General features: G+C 47.8%; 1 protein-coding gene across 11 annotated transcripts in view; it reads left to right on the top strand.

The window, feature by feature from the left end:
* Positions 1-22,883, top strand: part of DAZAP1 (DAZ associated protein 1) — a 700,578-nt gene that overhangs the window by 435,256 nt on the left and 242,439 nt on the right. For all 11 annotated transcript variants that reach the window (XM_086946666.1, XM_086946663.1, XM_086946664.1 and 8 more), the window contains one exon: positions 3,231-3,263. In XM_086946666.1, the coding sequence (XP_086802792.1) occupies positions 3,231-3,263 (33 nt within the window). The remainder of the gene's footprint in view (positions 1-3,230; positions 3,264-22,883) is intronic.

Raw genomic sequence — 22,883 nt, 5'->3', positions numbered from 1 at the left:
ACGCCTACATCGTCGACCCTGGTGTCGACGGTGGAATTGTCGACTGCGATAAAGCTTTAGATACAGCCTTTACCTCGGGGTTCGTCGACGACGATGTCATTTCCCTCGACGATAATGTCATTTTCCCCGTCGACTATGTAGATTTCTTCTCTATATATGTTATCAGCCCTACCACTTTTAACTAATCTCACCCGAAAGGGATTCCCCAGGTAGGAAGTACACCTCTCCCATGCCGGTTAACTGTCTGTATGTGGCTAATCTCGGGTGTATATCTGTGTGTGTGTATATATTTGTTTAGTGTCATGTGTGGCTGTGAATACACCTGCTTAGCACAAGTCTGCCATGTAGTGATTGACTTGGAAGTGTGCAAGTTGTTCTTCGATGAAGTCTTCCCATTCACTTGTTAGTGGTGACTCCTCTTGCTTTCAGTGCCCTTGGTGATTGACTACATTGTTTGTTTTTTCCGCCATCTGGTTCGGTTTTGGGCTCTTCTGCTCCTGTTGACAGTCATTAGGATCCTGTTCTAATACCGTCTGTATCGTTTTTGATCCAGATTCAATCCCGATGTAAGCTTTAACTTTTTTAACACAGATTTTGTCTGGGTGACCTGATTCCATTACCATTCAGGGCCTCCGGGGCAGAAATTCTCTTACACGTTTTTTTTATAATAAAACGACCAAAAGGTGATGGAATGGACTCTTTTTAATTGTTCTCCTTCCTGCCTTTCTAAATTTCTACCTACAAATTTCCACATAGTGTGTAATTCCTACCTGCCTCCTAATAATAACAAACCTGTGAGGCCTGCAAATAATTCAGGTCAAAGGAAACGCTGATATTAAGCCAGAAGACTGCAAATGTATTACCACAGCATCAGGGCTGTATCTCCGCCACCCCCCCAAAAAACAGTTTACCATATGTTTGCCCTGGGGAGGTTCCCAGGGTGCGAGTGTGCCGCATTTTGCAAAATTCAATTTAAAAAAAAGTTTTAATCCCTTTGGATCCCCCAATATCTTGGGGGAAAGAGGGGTGGGGGGTTCAGGGGATTCCTACCCTGCCCCTCCCCTTTATTTTCTGTGCAACTCCTCTTCAAGGAGAGTCTCAAGATGGCTGGCAGCACTTCCTGGGTGAAGTGTCGGAAGCCAATCAAATTTTAGTAGGAGCTGCGAGTCCACTGCAAGGACTTGCGCCCCTAGATATCTATTTTTTTAAACTTCAATATCTAACTACTGAATGGATTTTCATCAAATCTCAAAAAGAATGCTTTCTTGGTCACCAATCTAGCTTTCTGTGAAATTTGGTGTAAATCTGTTCAGCTATTCAGGCTGTAGTTGTGTTCAAAAAACGAAAAATCCCCATAGACAAAACATGTGTAAAACGTGTTTTGGGACCCCCATTTTTCTCTCCCCCCTTAACTGATCACCTCGAAACTTTCCACACAGCAGCTGAACCAAAAAGGAGATGTTTTGTGAAAAGGTTGTGGAGATTCGTCGAGCCGGGCCAAAGTTCTTGGCAAAACAAAAAAAGCGTTTTCTATGGGAACTTTGGTTCTATCTATAACTGGTAGTGTGTGTGTGAATATATATGCGTATGTGTTTGTATGTGTGTGTATATATATATATATATTCGCTAAGGGTGTACTGCTGCTGAATAAAGGTGCCTCCACTGTTTTCCCCTGCTGTGGCCTCTATTCTTCATTTGTTTGGAGGAGTTCTGTTCATTTACCAGCGCGAGTTCCAGAGTCGCACTTTGGAGGCCCCCGCAGCTCAAAGTTGGCTTCAGCAACTACTGGTCTCTGCTTTGGTGGAACTTTGTTTTAATCCGTGGTAACGGAATGACTGAAGCCCGCCTCCTTGCCTGGGAAGAGAAGAAGGCGTTGTTGTTCTGATCGAGAACACGCTGGGCTAGTTGGACTTCTGACCCTGCCCCCGCCACAATTTGACCCGTGGCAAGGGGGTGGCTGCGGGTGGGGAGCTGAGGAGGCGGCGATGTTCGGCACCTACACTCGACTCGGGGGCTAAAGTCATCAGGCACAACCCCCCGCAACACTGGCCCACATCCAAAGGCATTCTGGGACTTGTAGTAACCAGACAACAGGTTACCAACAGGAAGTGTATGCTTGAACTACTGATCTTGGGGGCGGACTTGTGCACTATTTAACAGGATGGGGCAGGGCATTTATCCCCAGATGGACATCCTGTTACTTACCCCCGGCGCTGAAGAAGGCGACACAGACGCCGAAATGCATTCGCTAAGGGTGTACTGCTGCTGAATAAAGGTTCCTCCACTGTTTTCCCCTGCTGTGGCCTCTATTCTTCATTTGTTTGGAGGAGTTCTGTATATATATATATATATATATATATATATATATATATATATATATATATATTACTCAGGAAGTCAGCCTTACGACATGCAGAAGGACGACAGCGGACCCAGGAATTTCAGGTGCAAATTTTATTTAGTGCAAAAGCGCCCCCGCACCATAGCCATGACGCGTTTCGGGTCTTCCTCGACCCTTGATCACATTTATATATATATATGTATATGTATATATATATGTATATATATATATATATGAATGTATGATATATGTGTTTATTTGGGGGTCTAGTCATTTGGTACTTTGAGATTCCCCATCTTCGATCCGTATTCCCCACTCAATGCCACAGCTTTGGGGCCGTAAAAATATGTAAGCTCTATGTGCATTGTTTACCATTTACTTGTTGATTAAAAAATTTATGAATCTTCCAATTTCATAGATCCACCTTATCGATTACAGACTTGTGTACTGCTTGTTGTTATGTATGCCTCTGCTGGATAACCTACTTAAATATGGGTGTATCTTTCTTTCTTAATGGATTACAGGTCAAGTCCCCACTTTTTTTAAGGTCGTGGTTCGCACAATGCTATTTTAGTGCCCAGTTGTCTTAAGAATATGATTAAAGACCAGGTTGAAACATATTTCAGTAAAATAAACATTTACTTCTGACACCCTAAGCTGCGGTGACTGCTGCTTATTATTGTAACTGTGAACTGCATATGTGATGACAAGTAGTGAGTATGATGTAGTGTCACTTAGTTGGGTAATACGTATTGTGTTATTTAAAGAACCATGAAATTGAAAAGCTAAATGAGCAACCCCTCAGACAAGCAAAGGTATTTTGATAAGAGATCATGTGGAATTGATGAGGTGATCTTTAATTTACAGAATGGTTTCTGCTTTGTTCTAGGTATGTGGATGACTACAACCGGGCAGGCCATCAGTAAGTATATAGTCAATTTATTTTGTACTATGGTATTACCTCATTTTGTAAGTCTAGCGTAAGCCATACAGACTTGTGACCATAAACATGATTTTTCCCTTTTGAGCACTGATGCCTAGCTTTAGCCTGCAACTTTTAAAGGTGTGTGGCGTATTCCGTGCAATAGATCAAGCTACGCATCCTTGGCAGACTCACTTCTAATGTCCGGCAACATTGATTTCTCACTAGGTGCATTTTTAGCTCTTCACTTTGCACATTCTGCTCTGTCTCACTCCCAAAGTTTGTAAGCAATGTGCATACAAAATCGTTGTTCTCCCATTGCTTTGATGTGGTGTTTATCTCCTTTTTACACCCATGCATTGTGATATTCTCTGATGAATTGGCTTACCACTTGTGACTCCACGTCCACATTGATTGTTTTCATTAATAGTGTTTTCTAATTCTTTGAATAGGTATACATTTTGCAAACTATAAAACCATCAAGTGTAATTGGTGGGTAGTAAGCAGGCAGTTCTCATGTGAAAGGCATAAACAGAGTCTTTGCAAAAAATAGTCCTGTAGTGACATGCGCAAAAGCAGCATCGTGGCAGCAAAGCTCATGTTAACTTAGCTTTGTCGACAATGACGCTAAGGGCCATATAACAAGAGTAAATGAGCAATAAAAATGCCTTTAGATCTTGTTAACTTGTCACATTTGCTTGGCTGGAGGTAAAGATGAGAGGTACCCCTTAACAGCAGTCAAGGGAAATAGGGTTAACCAACCGACAAAAAGGAGAGATTCCCTTGAACCGAACTAAATTGACTGGGCTAGACAATTAAAATCATAACAAGATACACGTATAAAAAGAATTCTACAATTTATTGATAATACAAAACATTAAAAGAGTGGACAGAGATGGAACCACTCAACAACAAATTAAAACAAGAGGTAAACAATTAAAATAAATTGACATTCAATGTTGACCAGCAATATTGAGACACTAAGACAGAAAACAGTAAGACATACAACTTGTGCTATACTGGGTGTATATTCAAACTCTATTTCTGACACCTAAGTTGTGTACACCATAATACAGTATGTCAACATAAATGTCCGAGTCAAGAATTATACTACGTTGTGCGTCGATGCGTTTCGGTGGTTTTCCACTATATTGTCCACCTTTGTCAAGACTACTCTTGGTATCTGTTGTAGTATAGGGGTCAATGTAATCACCCTTAAGAATCCATTTTTGCGCGTTGAGAAGTTATTTTCATGTCAGAATGCGATGTAGGAAGATACCGGCTTTGAATATCCACTTTAAATTTGCATGATTAAATCAGGCTAGAAAGAAATTATACTCCTGGTACGTAAAAAATAGCGACGTTAAATCTGGGCAGTCCGGGATAATCGAGCCCCATAAAGCGATATTTTCTTTCTCTTTTATTCTTATTTTATTAAAAAACCAGAGGCGCCAGGGTCGTGTCCTTGCGGTGTGTACTTATGTTGCACTACTCAGGCGCAAAGGACTTCATGCTTCTCTGGTATAATGGAACCCTTTTGATTAAAAGGCATGGGGTGCTTGCATCATATTCCATATTCCATGCAACCAGAGGAACAGGCAGACCATCTGTGCAACACCAAGGCAATAATCCCTCTATATCGTAGAGATATGATGCAAGCGCCCCTGGCCTTTGAATCAAAAGGGTTCCATTATACCAGAGAAGCAAGCAGTCCTTTGCGCCTGAATAGTGCAACATAAGTACACACCGCAAGGACACGACCCTGGCGCCTCTGGTTTTTTAATAAAATAAGAATAAAAGAGAAAAAGAAAATATCGCTTTATGGGGCTCGATTATCCCGGACTGCCCAGATTTAACGTCGCAATTTTTTACGTACCAGGAGTATAATTTCTTTCCCAGCCGAAGCAATGAGGTCTTCCTTCCCCCAACGCTGTTGACCACTCCAGTGGGGGGAAGCATTGCGCATCATATGTCAGAGTGGGAAAGCATTACTCAGGACAGATGGATGTTGACTACACTTCGGAATGGGTACTGTCTTTGTTTCAAACACCTGTCTCCACTCGTCCCCCCAAGGCCAACCTTAAGTCATCAGCTCATTCTTTTGAAAAAAGAAGTAGCGATACTTCTCGCAAAATCAGCCATAGAGAGGGTTCTGATTGCTCAGAGGGGGAAGGGAGTGTACTCCCGATATTTCTTGGTAAGAAAAAAGGGACAAAAGGCAGAATTCAGGCCCATTCTGGACTTGAGAACGCTCAACCTGCACATCAAAAAAGAAAAGTTCCGCATGTTGGCACTTCACCAAATATATTCGAATCTCAGGAAGGGAGATAGGATGTGTTTGATGGACCTCCCAAGTTCTCTTCCAGGGGATCCTCATCAATAGTCATAAGCATTAGAATATTCCCGCCCATGCGTGGGACCCCGGAAACACTGTAATATATATATCTATATAATCCAATCATGCCTCAGGGGTGACAGTTGGGTCAGTTGTTCTTTCCGGCTCCTTCAGTAAGGATCCTGGTTGCACAGAAAATTCTCAGTTTTTTACATTTTTAACCTTACTTCGACGTTTTTCAACTAGTCAAGTAGGTTTTCTCTTGTTGGTTGTCATTTTCATCTTGATATGCCTTCCCTTTTTGACAAAGGCCCTTCTTGTGGCAAGACGAAGGCAAAGACGGACAGCCATGAGGTATGCATCCTTTGCCTACCTGAAGACCATGACCCAAGGACGTGCCCTCACTGTGAGTCCCTGTCAACAAGAACTTTAAAAGACAGGGAGAGAATTAGAGTCCTTGGCCTAGCCCATAGGTCTTCTAGAGGGAGGTCCCCAGCCAAGAAGAGCTCCAAGAGGTCCAGAGAACCTTCAAAGGGCGAGTCTTCTCGTCCTGCAGCTTCAGTGTCGGGCTCGGGCGCTGAGAAAGGAGCAACCAGTGGGTCATTCTTCAAAAAAACAACGCACGCCGTCAAGAAAATCAGGTATGTCGTCGTCAATTGTCCAGACCCTCCGCCATCGTCAACTCGGCGGCGATCGGCGTCGAGAGATAAGACCCCTCCGCTGTAGTCAACCAGGCGACGATGGGCGTCGAGGGGCGTTACACCTCCGCCGTCATCATCCAGACAACCGGCATCGAGAAATGTGACTCCTCCGCTGACGTCAACCAGGCGACGTTCGGCGTCGAGGGGTAAGGAGCCTCCGCCTTCGTCGTCGTCACAACGTTCGGCGTCGAGAGCAGGCTCACCTCTGTCGTCACAGGCTAAGCGACCGACGTAGAGAGCCCCAAGTCCTCCGCCGTCGACAACAAGGCGTCGATCGGCGTCTAGGAGGAGATCTTCGTCGACGTCTCGTTGGCGTTCGGCGTCGAGGGCGAGCAATACCCCTCCGCCGACGTCACGTAGACATTCGGCATCGAAAGGAAGCTCAGTCGTCGGCCACACAACACCGCTCGACGTCGAGAGACCATCATTCCTCGCGCCGTTGGTCGTCGAGGCATACGACTTCGCGATTGCCTAATCCACCGGCGCCACAGAGAGTGTCGGCTTTGAAGGAAAGGACTCCGTCGAAGGCGGGGCAGCGCCGGTCGGCGTCGAAAGGTCATCATCGCTCGGAGTCGAGGCATGTGCCTTCAGAGCATTCGACGTCGAGGCACCATGGACGGTCCAGGTCGACTTCGAGACACCATGAACGAGCTAGGTTGACGTCGGGACACTCTGCTACGAGATCCAGGGATGGTTCAGTGATCCTAGTGACTGAATCAGCCTCCCGTCACTCTTCTGGCTCTTCCAGATCCCCGTCAAGATCCAGAAGTCCTGCCCGCAGATCCAGAAGTCCTGCGCCAGATCTAGAAGTCCTGCCCGCAGACCTCCCACTGATGGTGTGCAGTTGTCTCCTAGATGGAATATGCCTCTGCACAGTTGGCGAGACTCAGGGGCTACAAGACGGCTGCAGGAATATGTCAGCCCAGTACGCAGATCTCCTTTGCAAAGACTGGTCGAGGAAGTGGACAGTCGCAGCCCTCCCAGGCACAGAGAAAGATCGCCTGTGAGGCTAGCTGCACCTCGTTCTCCTGCACGAGAAGAACGCTCAGGGAGGTCTCACTAGAGGAGGCGCTCTCGTTCCCCTAGAAGGGAGGTACCCGCCAGAAGATCTCGCGAAAGGAGAGCTCGAACACCAGCTACCTCTCCTACCTTCTCTACCCGCTCTTCCATATGGGATTACTCCCACACTTTGGTTGATAGCCCTGTCTCTAGGGTTTCCCCGGTGGACGAAATCAACACCTATCATGATGTCCTACATAGGGGTGCACTGAAATTAAACATCGAGCTGTCTGTGCCACAGGTCTCCACGACCGTGATCTTTGAGACTCTTCACCAAAAGTGGGGGTCTCGTCCAGTGCTACCGTTGGTCCCAGGGATCATGGATCCTGTCAATGATGTGTTCCTGGCTCCAGCATCGGTAAAAGCAGTGCTGGCTCGCATCCAAAAGAAGTATAAGGCCGCACCCTCTGACCCGATCTTTGTGAAAGCGGACCTGCCCGCCGACTCAGTAGTCATGGCGGTAGCACAAAAAACACACTCAGTCTCTCCCTCCTCCTCAACTCCTCCTGATAAGAACAGCAAGTTGCAAGACTCGTGGGGCCGCAAGGTCTGCAGTTCTGCCGCTTCAACGCTGAAGGTTTCTAGCGCGGCTGCGCTTTTAGGCAGGTACGATAGAGCCTTATGGGACTCAATGGAGCGTTTTAAATCAAAATTGCCTAAGGAGGACCAACAAGACTTCGAGGAGACCCTGACGGAAGGAAGTCTGGTGGCTAACCAGATAATTAACACTGCTGCAGATGGAGCAATACTGGCGGGACATACATATGCCCATGGGATATGTGCCAGACGTTCATCGTGGCTGCGCCTGACAGGCCTCAAGCCCGATGCGCAACAGCGCATTGTGAACCTCCCGTTTACCGGATGATCTCTCTTTGGCCAGCACACGGACGATGAGATGAGTCGGATGAAAGCCGAGCTCGACACCGTCAAGGCAGTCGGCAGTCGGCTTAGAAAAAAAGAAAGAGTTTAAACGTAGTTACAAGACCAACAAAGGCAGAGGGGCTCAACAGAGGGTTCAAACCCCTCAGTGGTCCCAAAACAAGACCCAGGGCAAGACCCAGTTTCGGGGTGGTAAAGCCAGCCGAGGCAGAGGAGGTCACCAGCAGTCCTCTACCTCGACGAGAGGAGGAAAACAATGAGCACTGGCTTCCTCTGGCGCTGTTGTCCACTCCAGTGGGAGGAAGTGTTTCACAACATCTGGCAGAGTGGGACAGCATCACGAACGATCGGTGGGTGCTGAATACACTGCGCAATGGATGTTCGAGGCATGTGGGCTACTGAATTCATATCTGTGCATAGATCGCCGCCTAGTGTTGGGTCCGGATGATTGCACATTGGTGTCCTGGAATAGTCTTCGAAGTATCACAAGATAGGTGGCTCCTCCCCTGGACTACAGTGCGCATGGGCATCCTCTCCATCCTCAGATTGTTTTTGGCCATTGTGGCAGAGATGGAGTGTAATACAGTGAGTGATGTCCATGCTCCATAGTAATTCTGAATGCTACAGCTGCTACAGGCGCCGAAGGGTGGGCGATATATAGCCTATTCGGTTCGAGGCATGTGGGCTGCTAAATTCATATCTGTGCATAGATTATATAGCAGTCCCTCTTATTAGCGGCGGCTGCCCGTGCCAGCTGCAGCAGTCTGAAAAAGAGTTTTGAGAACAGCCTGTCCTACAGCTGCCTGCTGTCTTGAATGCACATCTACACAGTAGTGTTTCGTAAATGTATGTGTAGCGGACCATGTGGCTGCCTTGCATATCTCTGCTAAAGGAATATTCCCCAGGAAAGCCATGGATGCTCCTAACTTACGTGGGGAGTGTGCTCTTGGAGGAATGGTTAGTGTGCGTTTAGCCTTTGCGTAGCAAATTTGTATACACTTAACTATCCATTGGCTATTCCTGCTTTGGAAATGGGGTTGCCTTTGTGCTGCGGAGAAAAGGCAACAAACAGTTGTTTTGTTTTCCTGAAATCCTTAGTTCTGTCTATATAGTACATTAGAGCTCGTTTGACGTCTAATGTGTGTAGAGATTTCTCTGCGACATTTTCTGGATTAGGATAGAAAACAGGCAGTTCTATGGTTTGGTTCATGTGGAACTGCGAAATCACCTTAGGCTTTTTGAGTTCCTCCAGGAAAGCTTAAATGGCAGGCACTCTGAATAGTGAGAGGTGCTGCCTGTTTTGAAGATAAGCCGCTATTGCAGATAAATGTATACGAATGGAACTGTACGCCAGATTGAATCTGTATAAGTGTAACAAATAACAGATAATGTTTTAAATAGATGCATCCAGTGGGTCAATGTCATTATTGCTACAATATATGACAAACCGCTTCCATTTAGCCGCATAACATGCTCTGGTTGTGGGCCTCCTTGCCTCCTTGATGATGTTCATGCATTCTGGTGGCAAGTTGAGGTAGCCAAATTCTAAGACTTCAGGAGCCAGATCGCCAGGTTGAGCTGTTGCGGATCTGGGTGCTGAATTTCGCCATGGCTCTGTGTTAACAGTCTGGGTGTTAGCCGCAGTCTTTGATGCGGTACCACGGAAAGTTCTACTAGCGTGGTGTACCATGGTTGGCGTGCCCACGTTGGAGCAACCAGGATGAGTGTCATAGAGTGTTGCCTCAGCTTGCGTGCCACCAGCGGTATTAGAGGCGCTGGGGGAAAAGCGTACGCAAGCCTGCCTGACCAGTTCATCCACATCGCATTGCCCTGAGACTGCGGATGTGGGAACCTGACAGCGAAGCTTTGGCATTTTGCGTTTTCCCTTGTGACGAATAGGTCTATCTCTGGATGACCCCACTGCTAGAAGTACGGTTGGAGTACTGATGGATGTATCTCCCACTCGTGCACCTGGTGGCTGTGTCTGCTGAGCAGATCCGCCATCTGGTTGTCTTTGCCCGGGAGGTGTTCCGCCATGAGGAAGATGTTCCTTTGAATGGCCCACTTCCACATGCTCTGAGCCAGATGAGACAACTGTGGAGAGTGTATACCTCCCTGCTTCTGTATGTAGTACATGGCAGTCATGTTGTCCGTCCGGATCAACACGACCTTGTTGCACAAGTGTAATTTAAAGCTTTCATCGCCATGAAGATTGCCATCAATTCCAGAAGGTTGATGTGCATCTTCTTTTGCTGTGCTGTCCATAGTCCCTGCACTGTGTAGTGGAGTACATGAGCTCCCCATCCCTGGAGAGACGCGTCCATCGTCAGTATAATCTGTGGCACAGGCTCTTGGAACGGTCGGCCCTTGCAAAGGTTTTGTGGGTTCCACCAATGCAGAGAGTTGAATGCCCGACCGCTCACCAACACTAGGTCTTTTAACTGTCCTTGAGCCTGATTCCACTGACGTGCCAAGCACTCCTGAAGCGGACGCGTATGTAGTCTCGCGTGCAGGACTATGAAGATGCAGGAGGCCATCATGCCTATCAACTGCATGAACACTCTAGCTGGAAGTGAGTGTTGAGGTCTGAATTTTTGTATCAGCAATTGCATGCTGTTTATCCTCGCTGAATTTGGCTGAGCTTTGGCTGCCAGAGTGTCTATTGTCGCGCCCAGGTACTGTTGCACGTGGGCTGGTTAAAGATGTGACTTTGGATAATTCAGCGGAAATCCCAGACTGTGAAAAAGATGAATGGAGTGGGACATGTGGCTGGCACACTGCTGGGCCGTCTTTGCTTGAATAAGCCAGTCGTTCAGATAAGGGTAGACATGTATGTGGGTTCTCCTTAGGTGTGCTGCTACTGTCGCCAGACACTTCGTAAACACCCTGGGTGCCGTTGTTACTCCGAAAGGGAGGACTTTGAACTGATAATGTTGATTTTGAATAGTGAACCTGAGATACTGTCTGTGTGATGGGTGTATGGGTATATGGAAATACGCATCCTTTAGATCCAGTGTGTGGAAGAAGTCTCCCTGACTGAGTAACGGCAGAACCTGCTGTAAGGTGAGCATATGAAAATGCTCTGACAGAATGTAACTGTTTAGAGGCCTGAGGTCCAGTATAGATGTCTGAGAGACCCGTCCTTTTTGGGTATTAAAAAGTACAGAGAATACACTCCTGAGCCTTGGTCTTCTACAGGCACGAGCTCTATGGCTCCTTTTTGCAGCATGCTGATGACCTCCTGCTGCAATAAGTGTAAGTGCTCTGCTGACATAGGACGGTGTCTTGGTGGTATGTTGGGTGGAGTGGATGTTAATTCCAGACAATACCCTTACTGGACAATGTCTCTCACCCACCTGTCTGTGGTGATGGACTTCCAGACTGGCAGGAACTGTTGTAGTCTTCCCCCGACAGGTGTTATATGGTCGGGGGGCAGTGACGGGGCGTCACTGTTTGTTATGGGCAGAGGATCTGGAACTTTTGTTTCCTCTTGCTCTACCCTTGATGTTGTTTCCACGATATCCAGCCCGGTTGTTCTTATTGTAGGTGGATTGTGTACCTCCTTTATTGTACTGTGTTTGTGTGGATTGGCCTCTTGAAGGTCCCCTAGTATTGGAGCGACGAAAGGAACCACCCAGAAACTGCTGTGACTGCAGAGCCCTCATAGACTTTGCAGTCTCTGTGTCTTTTTTTATCTTTTCAAGGGTGGTGTCAACCTCAGGGCCAAATAAGTAGTCCGGGTTAACTGGCTGATTGAGGATAGAAGTTTGTATTTCTGGTTTGAATCCCGAGATTCTCAACCAGGCATGTCTCCTCAACATAACGCTAGTGTTAATGGCCCTGGCTGCAGTGTCAGCCGCGCCTAGCGCTCACTTGATGGAAGCATTGGTTATAAGCTTTCCTTCCTGGATCAGTAGTTCTGCACCCTTCTTGTACTGATCTGGTAGGTGTTGCAACAGTGTCTCAAGGGTATCATAATGGGACCTGTCATATCTTGCTAAGAGTACCTGAGTGTTGGCAATGCGCCAGATGTTAGCTGCCTGCGCTGCCACCCTCTTTCCTGAAGTTTCCAGTACTTTCGACTCTTTGGTAGGAGGAGGAGCATCACCTGTAGTCTGGGAGTTTGCTCTCTTACGTGCATTAGAAACAACTAATGAGGCCAATGGCAACTGTCCTCTTATATAAGTAGGGTCCACAGTTGCCGGTCTATATTTTTTTTCAATCCTTGGGTTTAACACCCTGGCCCTAGTGGTTTCCTTAAAAATGTCACCAGCATGCTTAAGGACCCCTTTTAGCATGGGCAGGGTTTTGACTGTTCTTTCTGAAGTGGAAAAGGTGTCGACTAGAAAGTCTTCATCCACAGGGTCAGCCTGTAGCTCGACGTCCTGGTTACTTGCCTCTCTTTCAATAAGGGCGTTAAAGGCAGTAGTGTCCTCAGTAGGAGATGTTTTCACACTGTATACATGTGTGTCAGGGGCAGTCTGCGGATCCCTTGGGTCAGCCGGGTCTGCCCATGGTTGGTTTTGATCCTTGGGATCAGTGTCCACATGATAAGTCTCATCTTCATTTTCGTCATCCACTGCATCCACATCTGAGTATGTGGGTGAAATATTCTGAGGTTCTTGTCCATAGGAATGGAGGGGTTCCACAAGAGCTGGTGACGTTGTTGAATCCCTTTTCTTTTTCAAGGGAATCTTATGACTCCATGGGTGTTTCTGGTATGATTTTCCTTTTATATATGGACAGTTCCCAGTTTCCGAGTCGATGAATTGCCTCGACTTCTGTTCTTCAGGCTCTTCAGTAGCCTCCACTTCCGTTGACACTCTTTTAATGGCTCAGATACCTCTTTTTGGTTCGAACATCTTCGGACGCACTGTGGGTGGCAAACCGAATTTGATCGGTGTCGACGCGGTCTGAATGTTTCCGACCAGCTTTGGTGTTGGGGCCTTCTTCGGGCCGACCGCCGTAGCCTTATCTTTGATGCGTTGGAGTGACTCCAACCCTTATTTGGCTATGAATGGACTCAGCTGCGTCGACTCGACAGGGTCCTTGGAGCCAGTCTTCGTTTTGTCCGCAGGCCTCGACCGTGGATCCGCCCCTTCTTTCGGTTCGAACCTTTTGTGTGTGTCGACTCCCTTCGGTGTCGGCCTAGGTGATTCGACAGCCTTGACCTTGGTCTTCGGTACCCCAACCTTCGGTTCGACGACCTTCTTGAGTTTGTCGACGGCCATTTTCTGTTTCTTCGGCTCAGAGGGGTTTGAGGCCTTGGAGCCGACCAGAGTTAGTTGCACTTTCGGTTTTGGTTTTGACAGAGATGATGTCGGTTTTGATACCGACGGCTCTTTATCAATGTTAGATGCCGGACCTTTATGCGGGGCTGTAGAACGAGTCTGTAGATCTCGGGTAAGGCCTTGTGGCGATCCCTCGACCTGAGCCTTATTGAGTGCGTCATAGTCGGCCCCCATATAGCCGGTTAGGCCTAGCTCCTCGCCTGAGCTATCTTCTACGGCCCCAAGGGCCTCTGCGTCGTCTCCTACCTCTTCGACGTGTCCGTCTTCTTCTAGCACCTCTTCGTCTTCTGCGTCATACTCTGAGTCATGGGCCGAAGCCGGATCTGAGTAGTATTCCTGATCCTCCAGATCAACAACCTCTTCGTCTTCGGTCCAGAAGATGTTTTCTGGAACAGGCGCTGATCTCTGCGACTCCAATCGAGCCGCACGTCGAATCCGAAGAGTTTTCTTCCACCTGAACCGGGCACAGGCCATACAGGTGGCTTCGTTGTGATCCGGGGAAAGGCACTTGTTGCACACCGGGTGGACATCGAAGTGCGGGTATTTTGCATTGCAAAAGTGGACAATGTGCAATCATCCGGACCCAAAACTAGGCGGCGATCTATGCATAGATATGAATGTCAGCAGCCCTACATGCCAAAAACAGATGCATACTTGTAAGTAGCATATTCGATGCTCTTCGTTTCCAACAGGACATTCCCCCAAAGAAATCTCGTCCGCACCAACTCGATCTGCTCCGAAAAGAGGTGAAGGCTCTTCTCCAAAAACGAGTTATAGAAGCGGTGCCTCCCTCACAAAGGGGAAAAGGAGTCTACTCCAGATACTTTCTTGTCCCCAAAAAGGATCAGGAAATCAAGTTCCGGCCCATCCTGGATCTTCGTGTTCTGAACAAGAACATAGTCAAGGAGAAGTTCTGCATGCTTGCTCTTCACCAAATATGTCCACATCTGCAAGTAGGAGATTGGATGAGTTCGATGGACTTGCAAGATGCCTACTTCCACATTCCAATTGCCATGCGACATCAGAAGTTCTTAAAGTTTCTGGTGGGCAGCAAACACTACCAGTACAGGGTCCTGCCTTTCAAACTATTTTCTATGCAGCAGAAGTGCAGAGTGCTACTACAGTCCCAGAATCCAACAGCGCGTTAAGTAGCGTCTCTGCTGGGTTCCATGGCATCCTGCATCTTCCTGCTTCCTCATGCCAGGCTGAGGATGCGACCTTTGCAGCAGGCTCTGGAGGATCAATGGGATCAGTCGACAGGGCTCTGGGAAGACCGGATCAATCTTTCCCAGGTGACGAAGACCTCCATCAAATGGTGGACTCACCCTCGCAACCTTCTGGTGGGAGTGCCTTTTCACCAACCTCTCCCGACAAGGTCTATAGTCACAGACGCGTCTCTCCAAGGCTGGGGAGCACACATGGGTTATCTGCAGATTCAAGGAAGGTGGTCAGCAAAAGAACAGACTTACCATATCAACATGCTGGAGCTTCGAGCAGTCCATCTGGCTCTGAAGTCCTTCCTTCCTGCACTCAAATCACACTCAGTCCTGATCCAAACGGAAAACACGACGACCATGTTCTACCTGAACAAGCAGGGTGGAACTCTGTCACGTCCTCTCTCTCTGGAGGCACAAGCCATCTGGCACTGGCTGCTCGCCCGGAACCACACAGTAGTAGCGGTGCATCTCCCAGGAGAGCTAAATATCAAGGCCGACGCACTCAGCAGGCACTTCAAAGATCAGCCAAACTGGGTGCTGCACGACGAGGTGGTGGCAGACCTCTTCCATCGCTGGGGTCGTCCAGCAATAGATCTGTTCGCGGACGACGAAAACTCAATTTGCCACGCCTTCGGGTCCAGAATCCACCGTCCAGGGACAAGGGGGAATGCCCTTTTCATGGACTGGTCAGGGACATTTGCTTATGCATTTCCTCCTCTGCCCCGGATTCCGAAGGTGGGTCCAAACTCCTCAGATCCAGCATGACCATGATCCGGGTAGCCCCAGACTGGCCTCGGCAGTGGTGGTACCCGGACCTTCTACATCTGTCTGTGCTTCCACCCAGGAGACTACCTTGCAGGCCGGACCTGCTGACCAAGATGAGGGGGAGGATTCTTCATCCCAACCTTCCCTCACTGCACTTAACAGCATGGCTCCTGAGGTCCTACAATACGGACATTTAAATTTGCCACCTGATGGTATGCATATTTTAAAGGAAGCGAAACGACCCTCCACAAGAATGTCTTATGCGTTTAAGTGAAAGAGGTTTTTTCTTTGGTGCAGAGAACGTTACTTTGATCCCTCATCAGCACAGGAGGATGTGATTCTGCCTTACCTGCTGTACCTAGCAAGATCTGGTCTTAAATATGCTTCGATCAGGGTGCACCTCTCGGCCATTACGGCTTATAGGAATTCTCCTACTCAGCCCTCCTTCTTCCAGATGGAGGTGGTCAAGGACTTCTTACAGGGGTTAAAGAAAGTATACCCCCCTGTTAGAAACCCTTCTCCTCCGTGGGAATTAAACCTAGTGTTGTCTAAGTTGATGGGCCCCCCCTTTGAACCCATCCACAGAGCTTCCTTGCAACACCTATCGTGGAAGGCCGCTTTTCTAGTTGCAACTACATCAGCGCGCAGAGTAAGTGAGATACAAGCACTGTGTACAAAAGAACCCTACACTGTTTTCCATCACAACAGAGTAGTCTTAAGGGCACATTCATCCTTTTTACCTAAGGTTGTCTCTGATTTTCATATAAATCAGTCTATTTCTCTTCCTTCTTTTTATCCAAACCCTACGACAACGGCTGAGCGGTCGCTGCACTCTTTAGATCTCCAAGAGTCCTTAAATTTTATTTGGAAAAGACCAAAGAGAGTAGGAAGATGGAACAATTGTTTATCAACTATGGTCCACTGAGAACTGGCTTTCCAGCTGCCACGAGATCCATCTCGAGATGGATTGTCGCCTATCAGCTTGCAGGCAAGCCCTTACTTTTGTCACCTAAAGCGCACTCTACTAGGGGGAAAGCGGCCACAGTAGCTTTCCTGGATGATGCCCCTATGTCAGAGATTTGCAAGGCTGCAACCTGGAGATCAGTTCACACCTCTACAAGGCATTACTGTCTACAATCTGATTCCAGGACTAATACTCAAGTAGGACAAGCCTCTTTGAGGAATCTACTTGGGTAGCCTGCGGCCTGTACAAGCTTAGTTTTTCTAGGCTTAGTAATGTTATTACTGTATTGTTACTCCTTTGCCCGCAGGGAGATGAGGTGAGGCTCGCTATTCTATTCTAATGCTTATGACTATTGATGAGGATCCCCTGGAAGAGAAGGATAAGTTACTTACCTATAATCCTAGTTCTCTTCCAGGGGTATCCTCATCAAAATCATAAGCAACCCTCCCGCCTCCCCGGGCAAAGGCTCTTTATTAATTTGGAGATATTGTTAACCTAATTTGTTTCCATGGTTTTTCAGTCTCCGAAAAGAACTGACCCAACTGTCACCCCTGAGGCATGATGGGATACTGGGGGTCATGAGTGCCTTAAAGGCACGGTGTCAGTTTTTTGTAGCATGCAGCTACAGGTTAGCTTTTCAGTCTTTTAGACTGCGTGTTTGCAATGCAGCCTGGGAGCTTTCTATGCTTTCAGGATATAATAAGAATTTCTTCTGCTTTTTCAGCATTAACACCATCAGTGCTGCAGCAATTCCCCCTCTGTGCTGCAGATCCTTGAATCCCATTGTTCATGACGAGCTCAGCTCGTCATGAGCACTCGACCAGTGTACTGCAGGATGAGCTGAGCATCGAAGGGGTTAAACCAGTTTCAAAACAATCTTTAGTGTTGTTTTTCATGTGTCTAATGCATATGTTTCATGTATGGTGGAAATTCTTTACAGCATAATCCAGCTCTATTGGGAATTTGGCTGCAATTGCTTATATATAGGGAGTGTTCCTGAAACGCGTTGAGTGCTACTTTCCATTTAGACCCGAAAATAAACTGAGGTTTACTGCAGCAGATTCTGTGTCCGTGATTGCTGTCCGGCTTCGAGTGTGAGGCGGCTTTTGTGCATTTGCTTGAGGCTGCCTGCCTCATCACTGACCGCCACCATGAAGTGGCTGGGGAAGGCACTGTGAGCAACTGCTCACAAATTTTGACATATATATATATATATATATATATATATATATATATATATATATATATATATATATATATATATATATCACATATAATATAGTGTTTCCGGGGTCCCGCGCATGGGCGGGACTATTCTAATGCTTATGACTTTGATGAAGATACCCCTGGAAGGGAACTAGGATTACAGGTAAGTGGCTAATCCATGCCTACTTCCATGTCCCAGTGCACCTCAAACACAGAAAATTCCTGCGGTTCCAGGTGGGGACCTCTCACTACCAATTCAAGGTCCTGCCTTTCGGGTTGAAGTCAGCTCCCCGGGTATTCACAAAGTGTGTTGCAGTAGTAGCGGCCGCTCTACGCCGAAGGGGAGTCTTTGTGTACCCGTATCTGGACGACTGGCTACCGAAGGGTCCTTCCCCAGACGCTGTAAGGAATCAATTCCAAACCTGCATCCAGCTCTGTCACTGATTGGGTTTACATGTCAATTTCAGCAAGTCAGTCTCACAATCCACCCAGAAGATTCACTTCCTAGGAGCACTTCTAGACTACGAGGTGGGAAAAGTGTTTCCTTCGTCGGAGAGACAAGTGTTCTCTAACCCAAAAGTGTCAGCTGGTACTTTTTTTTTTTTGTATAATTTTTATTTGGAAAACCTCAGTTATAGCATTACAGGAAATTGCAGGCACAGGCCAAGGAATCATCGGACAACAACAGAAAGAATTCAAGCCTCGCACAGCGAGAGGCGACAATACTGTAAAGTTCGACGTAGCCCTGTAAATCAGGATTGATGAATTAATTTGTCCACAATGTTCCAGGATGTAGGAGGATTCCAATTTATAATAAGGGTTTGAGGATCTTATAGCATGCGATATTGCAAAAAACAGAGACTGAGCAAATCTCAGAACAGGATAATAGTCTTCAATGGGGGTTCACAGAATGGGAAACAAAATCAGGATGTAAGGTAACAACCACTATGTACTGGACCACAGCGTCCTACTCACGAAAGCAAAAGGCCGCAGCAAAGTTAAATAGGTACACGTTACATAAGACTCCCCAATGAAACCGGACCCCAATACCCCAATCCCTCGTCTAATAGATAAGTATACAGAAAATGGAGAAAAAGAATACAGAGAGTAGGGCCATAGAAACAAAGAAAAACATAAAACACACCCCGTCCCCCAACCCCCACCCTGCATACCAGCAGAAGGCCACAGCCCACCCCCCCCCCCCCCCCCCCTATAGGCATGCCTGTCGCCCCAGTGAGGACCCCGAAAGTGGGAAAAATGGAGGAGGGCCTTGGCTCCAGCCCCAAGCACACCCTACCCCCCCCCCCCCCACACACACCCAAAAGCATAAGCCCACCAAGATGAAAAGTGAGCATCAATGTACGTTCATCCCAACCCCCCAAGGTCTCAAGCACAAGCCGTGTTCCATTGTGGCACCGGGGTCACCCAGGAAGTATCATGAACAATCAGCGTTCAGCCCTGGCCTGTACGAGCAGCAGTCGACAATCTCCCCAGTACAGAAGCAAACAAACTCAATGGTCCAACAGTATCAGTAGGGGCCGCCCTGGCCCTAGGCAAATACCACGACAATGACTCGGAATCAATCCTCCAGGGTACACTTATCGTCATCGATAAGACAGGACGCTGATGGTCAAGAAGCGAATCAACCGGCAGGGTTGTGAAAATGGCAGCAGACACACAGTCCCGGTCATTGTGTTCATTAATCCCGCAATCCAGCACCACACATCCCTGGGAGTCCTCGGCAAGAACAACATGAAGTGGGTCGGGCATCCAGTCCTCCGTGCATCTGTCCGCATTTATCAGTCCTGTGGCAGGAGAAGCGGCCGACTGCGAGGCATTTATGACCACCCACCGACTTTTCAGGGCTGAGTGCAGGTCTCTGATAGCCAGCAAAACTTCTCTCACTGTAGGTGCCATCCCTCCTCCGCCAACGTACACAGAGCCTCTTCTCCCCAGGGACAGATAGAGAGCCGGCTCGATAGGCAGTCGGGATCCGATTAGCAACTTTCAGTGTGCGAAGGGGTCATGAGGTAGCACACTCGAGCCCACAGACACGCACAATGTCGCTCTCCGCTTACCGCACTCCTGCTGAAAGTCCGGTCTGGGCAGTTCACCCTGCCTCGCAGCCTACTGTCTCCACAATCGCAGGCACCAACAGGAAATCTGTGCCGTGGAGCTCGGAGGTCCAGCGCCGCGACGCGCCTGTTACCCTCGGCAATGTGCAGTTTCAATTCCCAACTCGGGGCACCGGACCATCATGGCCGACCGGGGCCGATGTTTATCACTTTCGAGCCGGCTGCAGCGTCACCCGAGGACCCGGCTCGCCCGCAGGGAAGGCCGGAAACTTCACGACGACGGTTCTCGGTCGTCCGGGGTGGTATACGAACCGGAGTTACACGGTCGGGCCCCGCCTTCGCTCATCTGCACGGGGCCACGGCTGGGATGCAGGATCATTAGCAGGATGTTGCGGGAGGCGAGGGCGAGCTGCGGAGCCGGGCGTCTATGCGGCCATGTTGGCCGCCGTCTTGGCTCCTCCCCCGTCAGCTGGTACTTTGACACAAGGTTCAGAAAGTGCGAAAGATTGCCTCCCTGCAAGGTTCGATGGCTTCATGCATCTTTCTAGTCCCGAATGCCAGGCTGCGGATGCGTCCTCTTCAACGGGATCTGGAGGACAAGTTGGACCAACAGTCAGCTCGCTGGGACGATCGGATTACTCTGTCAGAAACAGCTCGAGCTTCCATTCCATGGCGGACAAAGAAACAGAACATGCAGGTGGGAATTCTGTTCCATCAACCTCCTCCTGTTCAGACCTTGATCACCGATGCTGCTCTTCAAGGCTGGGGGGTACACATGGGTCACCCCCAAGTGCAATGTTTGTCGTCTCCCAAAGAAAGTACATATCACATCAACATGCTGAAGTTGAGAGCAGTCCACCTGGCTTTCAAAGCGTTCCTCCCCTCGCTTCAGGAAACAACAATATTTGTACAAACGGACACCACCACCAAAATGTACTATTTAAACAAGCAGGGGGGAACGCGCTCACGGACTCTGTCAATGGAGGCCCAGCGCATTTGGCATTGGCTTCTGGCTCGCAAATTGTCGGTCACGGCGATCCACCTCCCAGGAGAACAGAATGTGAGGGTGGACGCGCTGAGTCGGCATTTCGAAGACCGAGAGGTCTGGGTTCTAAACAACGAGGTGCTCTAAGGAATCTTCCAGTCTTGGGGTCGTCCCTCCTTAGATCTGTTCGCGGATGAAGAAAACACCAAATGCCAAGACTTCGCCTCGCGGTTTTACTGTCCAGGAACAAGAGGGAATGCCCTTTTGATAGACTGGTCAGGGGAATTTGTGTACACCTTTCCACCACTTCCGCTGATCCCGAAGGTGGTGAGCAAGCTGACACACTCGTGCACAACAATGATCCTCATTGCCCCCGACTGGCCGAGACAATGGTGGTACATGGACCTGCTTCATCTATCAGTGGCTCCTCATAAGAGACTGCCATGCAGGCCGGACCTGTTATCTAAGATGAACGGGAGGATTCACCATCCCAACCTTCCATCACTGATCTTGACAGCATGGCTCCTGAGGTCATACAATACGGCCATCTAGGATTGCCACAGGACTGCATTTCCATCCTGAAGGAAGCGAGACTACCTTCCACGGGACAATCTTATGCCTGTAAATGGAACAGCTTCTATCTGTGGTGCATGCAAAATGGTCATTATCCTATTAAGGGTCAGGAAGAAGTTGTTCTTCCTTATTTGTAATATCTGGCAAAACCAGGTTTAAAGTTAAATTCTATTATGGTGCATCTAGCCGCTATAACAGCGTATAGGCGGACACCGTCACAACCTTCTTTTTTCCAGTTACCAGCTGTAAAGGACTTCCTGCAAGGGTTGAAAAAAGTGTACCCTCCAGTGAATCAGCCTTCTCCTCCCTTGGAGCTGAACCTGGTGCTATAGAAGTTAATGGGTCCGCCTTTTGAACCCATTCATAAAGCTACCTTGCAACACCTTTCCTGGAAGGCGGCTTTTTTGGTAGTAATCACGTCAGCTCGTAGGGTGAGCGAGATCCAAGCACTCTGTTCCAAGGAACCCTATACTGTATTTCATTTGAATAGAGTGGTACTAAGGACACATCCGTCTTTTCTTCCAAAAGTGGTGTCAGACTTCCATGTCAATCAGATCATTCAACTGCCCACTTTCTTTCCCAATCCCTCTTCTCCAGCGGAGAGGGCTTTGCACTCTTTGGACCTGAAAAGGGTTTTTAAATTCTATCTGGATAGGTTCAAGGCTATACGTCTTTCTGATCAACTGTTTATTAACTATGGATCGATCAGAACAGGTCATGCAGCCTCGAAACGGTCTATTTCGAGATGGATCGTTTCGTGTGTCAAGCGTACTTACCAGTTGGCGCAGAAACCTCTCGGGTTTTCTCCCAGAGCGCATTCCACCAGGGGTAGAGCTGCAACAGCAGCTTTTTTCAGAATGTGCCCATGTCTGAGATCTGTAAGGCGGCGACCTGGAAGTCCGTCCATACATTACTGTCTTGATTCTGACACTAGAGCAGATACCCAGGTAGGCCAGGCCTCCTTGCGGAATCTGTTTAGCAGCAGAGTACTCGGCTGCTACAAATGTTTCGGTTGGGTCATGTATGTCTCATTTACCTGCAGGTGGTGTTTGGGCTTGCTATTCTATTCAGTGCTTATGACTATTGATGAGGATCCCCTGGAAGAGAAGGATAAGTTACTTCCCTCTAATCCTAGTTCTCTTTTTTTTTTTGAAAGTTTTATATAGCGCGGACAAGATCCTTGCGGATATCAGAGCGCTTTACATGGAAGGAGTACATGAGGGATCATAGTTCAGAGATAAAACATCGTCAAACAAATAAATCAAAAGAAGCAGTCAGTACAATCAGATAGGTCATGCATAGGGTGCAATATGATCTAATGATCTGTGCATTAAAAACAAATAGAGGTATAGTACTGCAATAGAAGGCATACATACACTAGTTGATAATAATCTAACATAGGCCATTATGGTGCTATATGAGCTGACGATCGGTGCATTATAAACAAATAGAAATATATTACTACAAAAAAAGGCATTCACACGCTAATTAATAGTAGTCTTTCTAATTAATAGTAGTATTTCTTAGGATGCTATATGGGCAAACTATCGGTGCATTAAGAGTGATTAGA

The sequence above is a fragment of the Lissotriton vulgaris genome, chromosome 12 (genome assembly GCF_964263255.1).
Source record: "Lissotriton vulgaris chromosome 12, aLisVul1.2, whole genome shotgun sequence".
Lineage (NCBI taxonomy): Eukaryota > Metazoa > Chordata > Amphibia > Caudata > Salamandridae > Lissotriton > Lissotriton vulgaris.
This window is presented reverse-complemented; position numbering and strand designations above follow the sequence as displayed.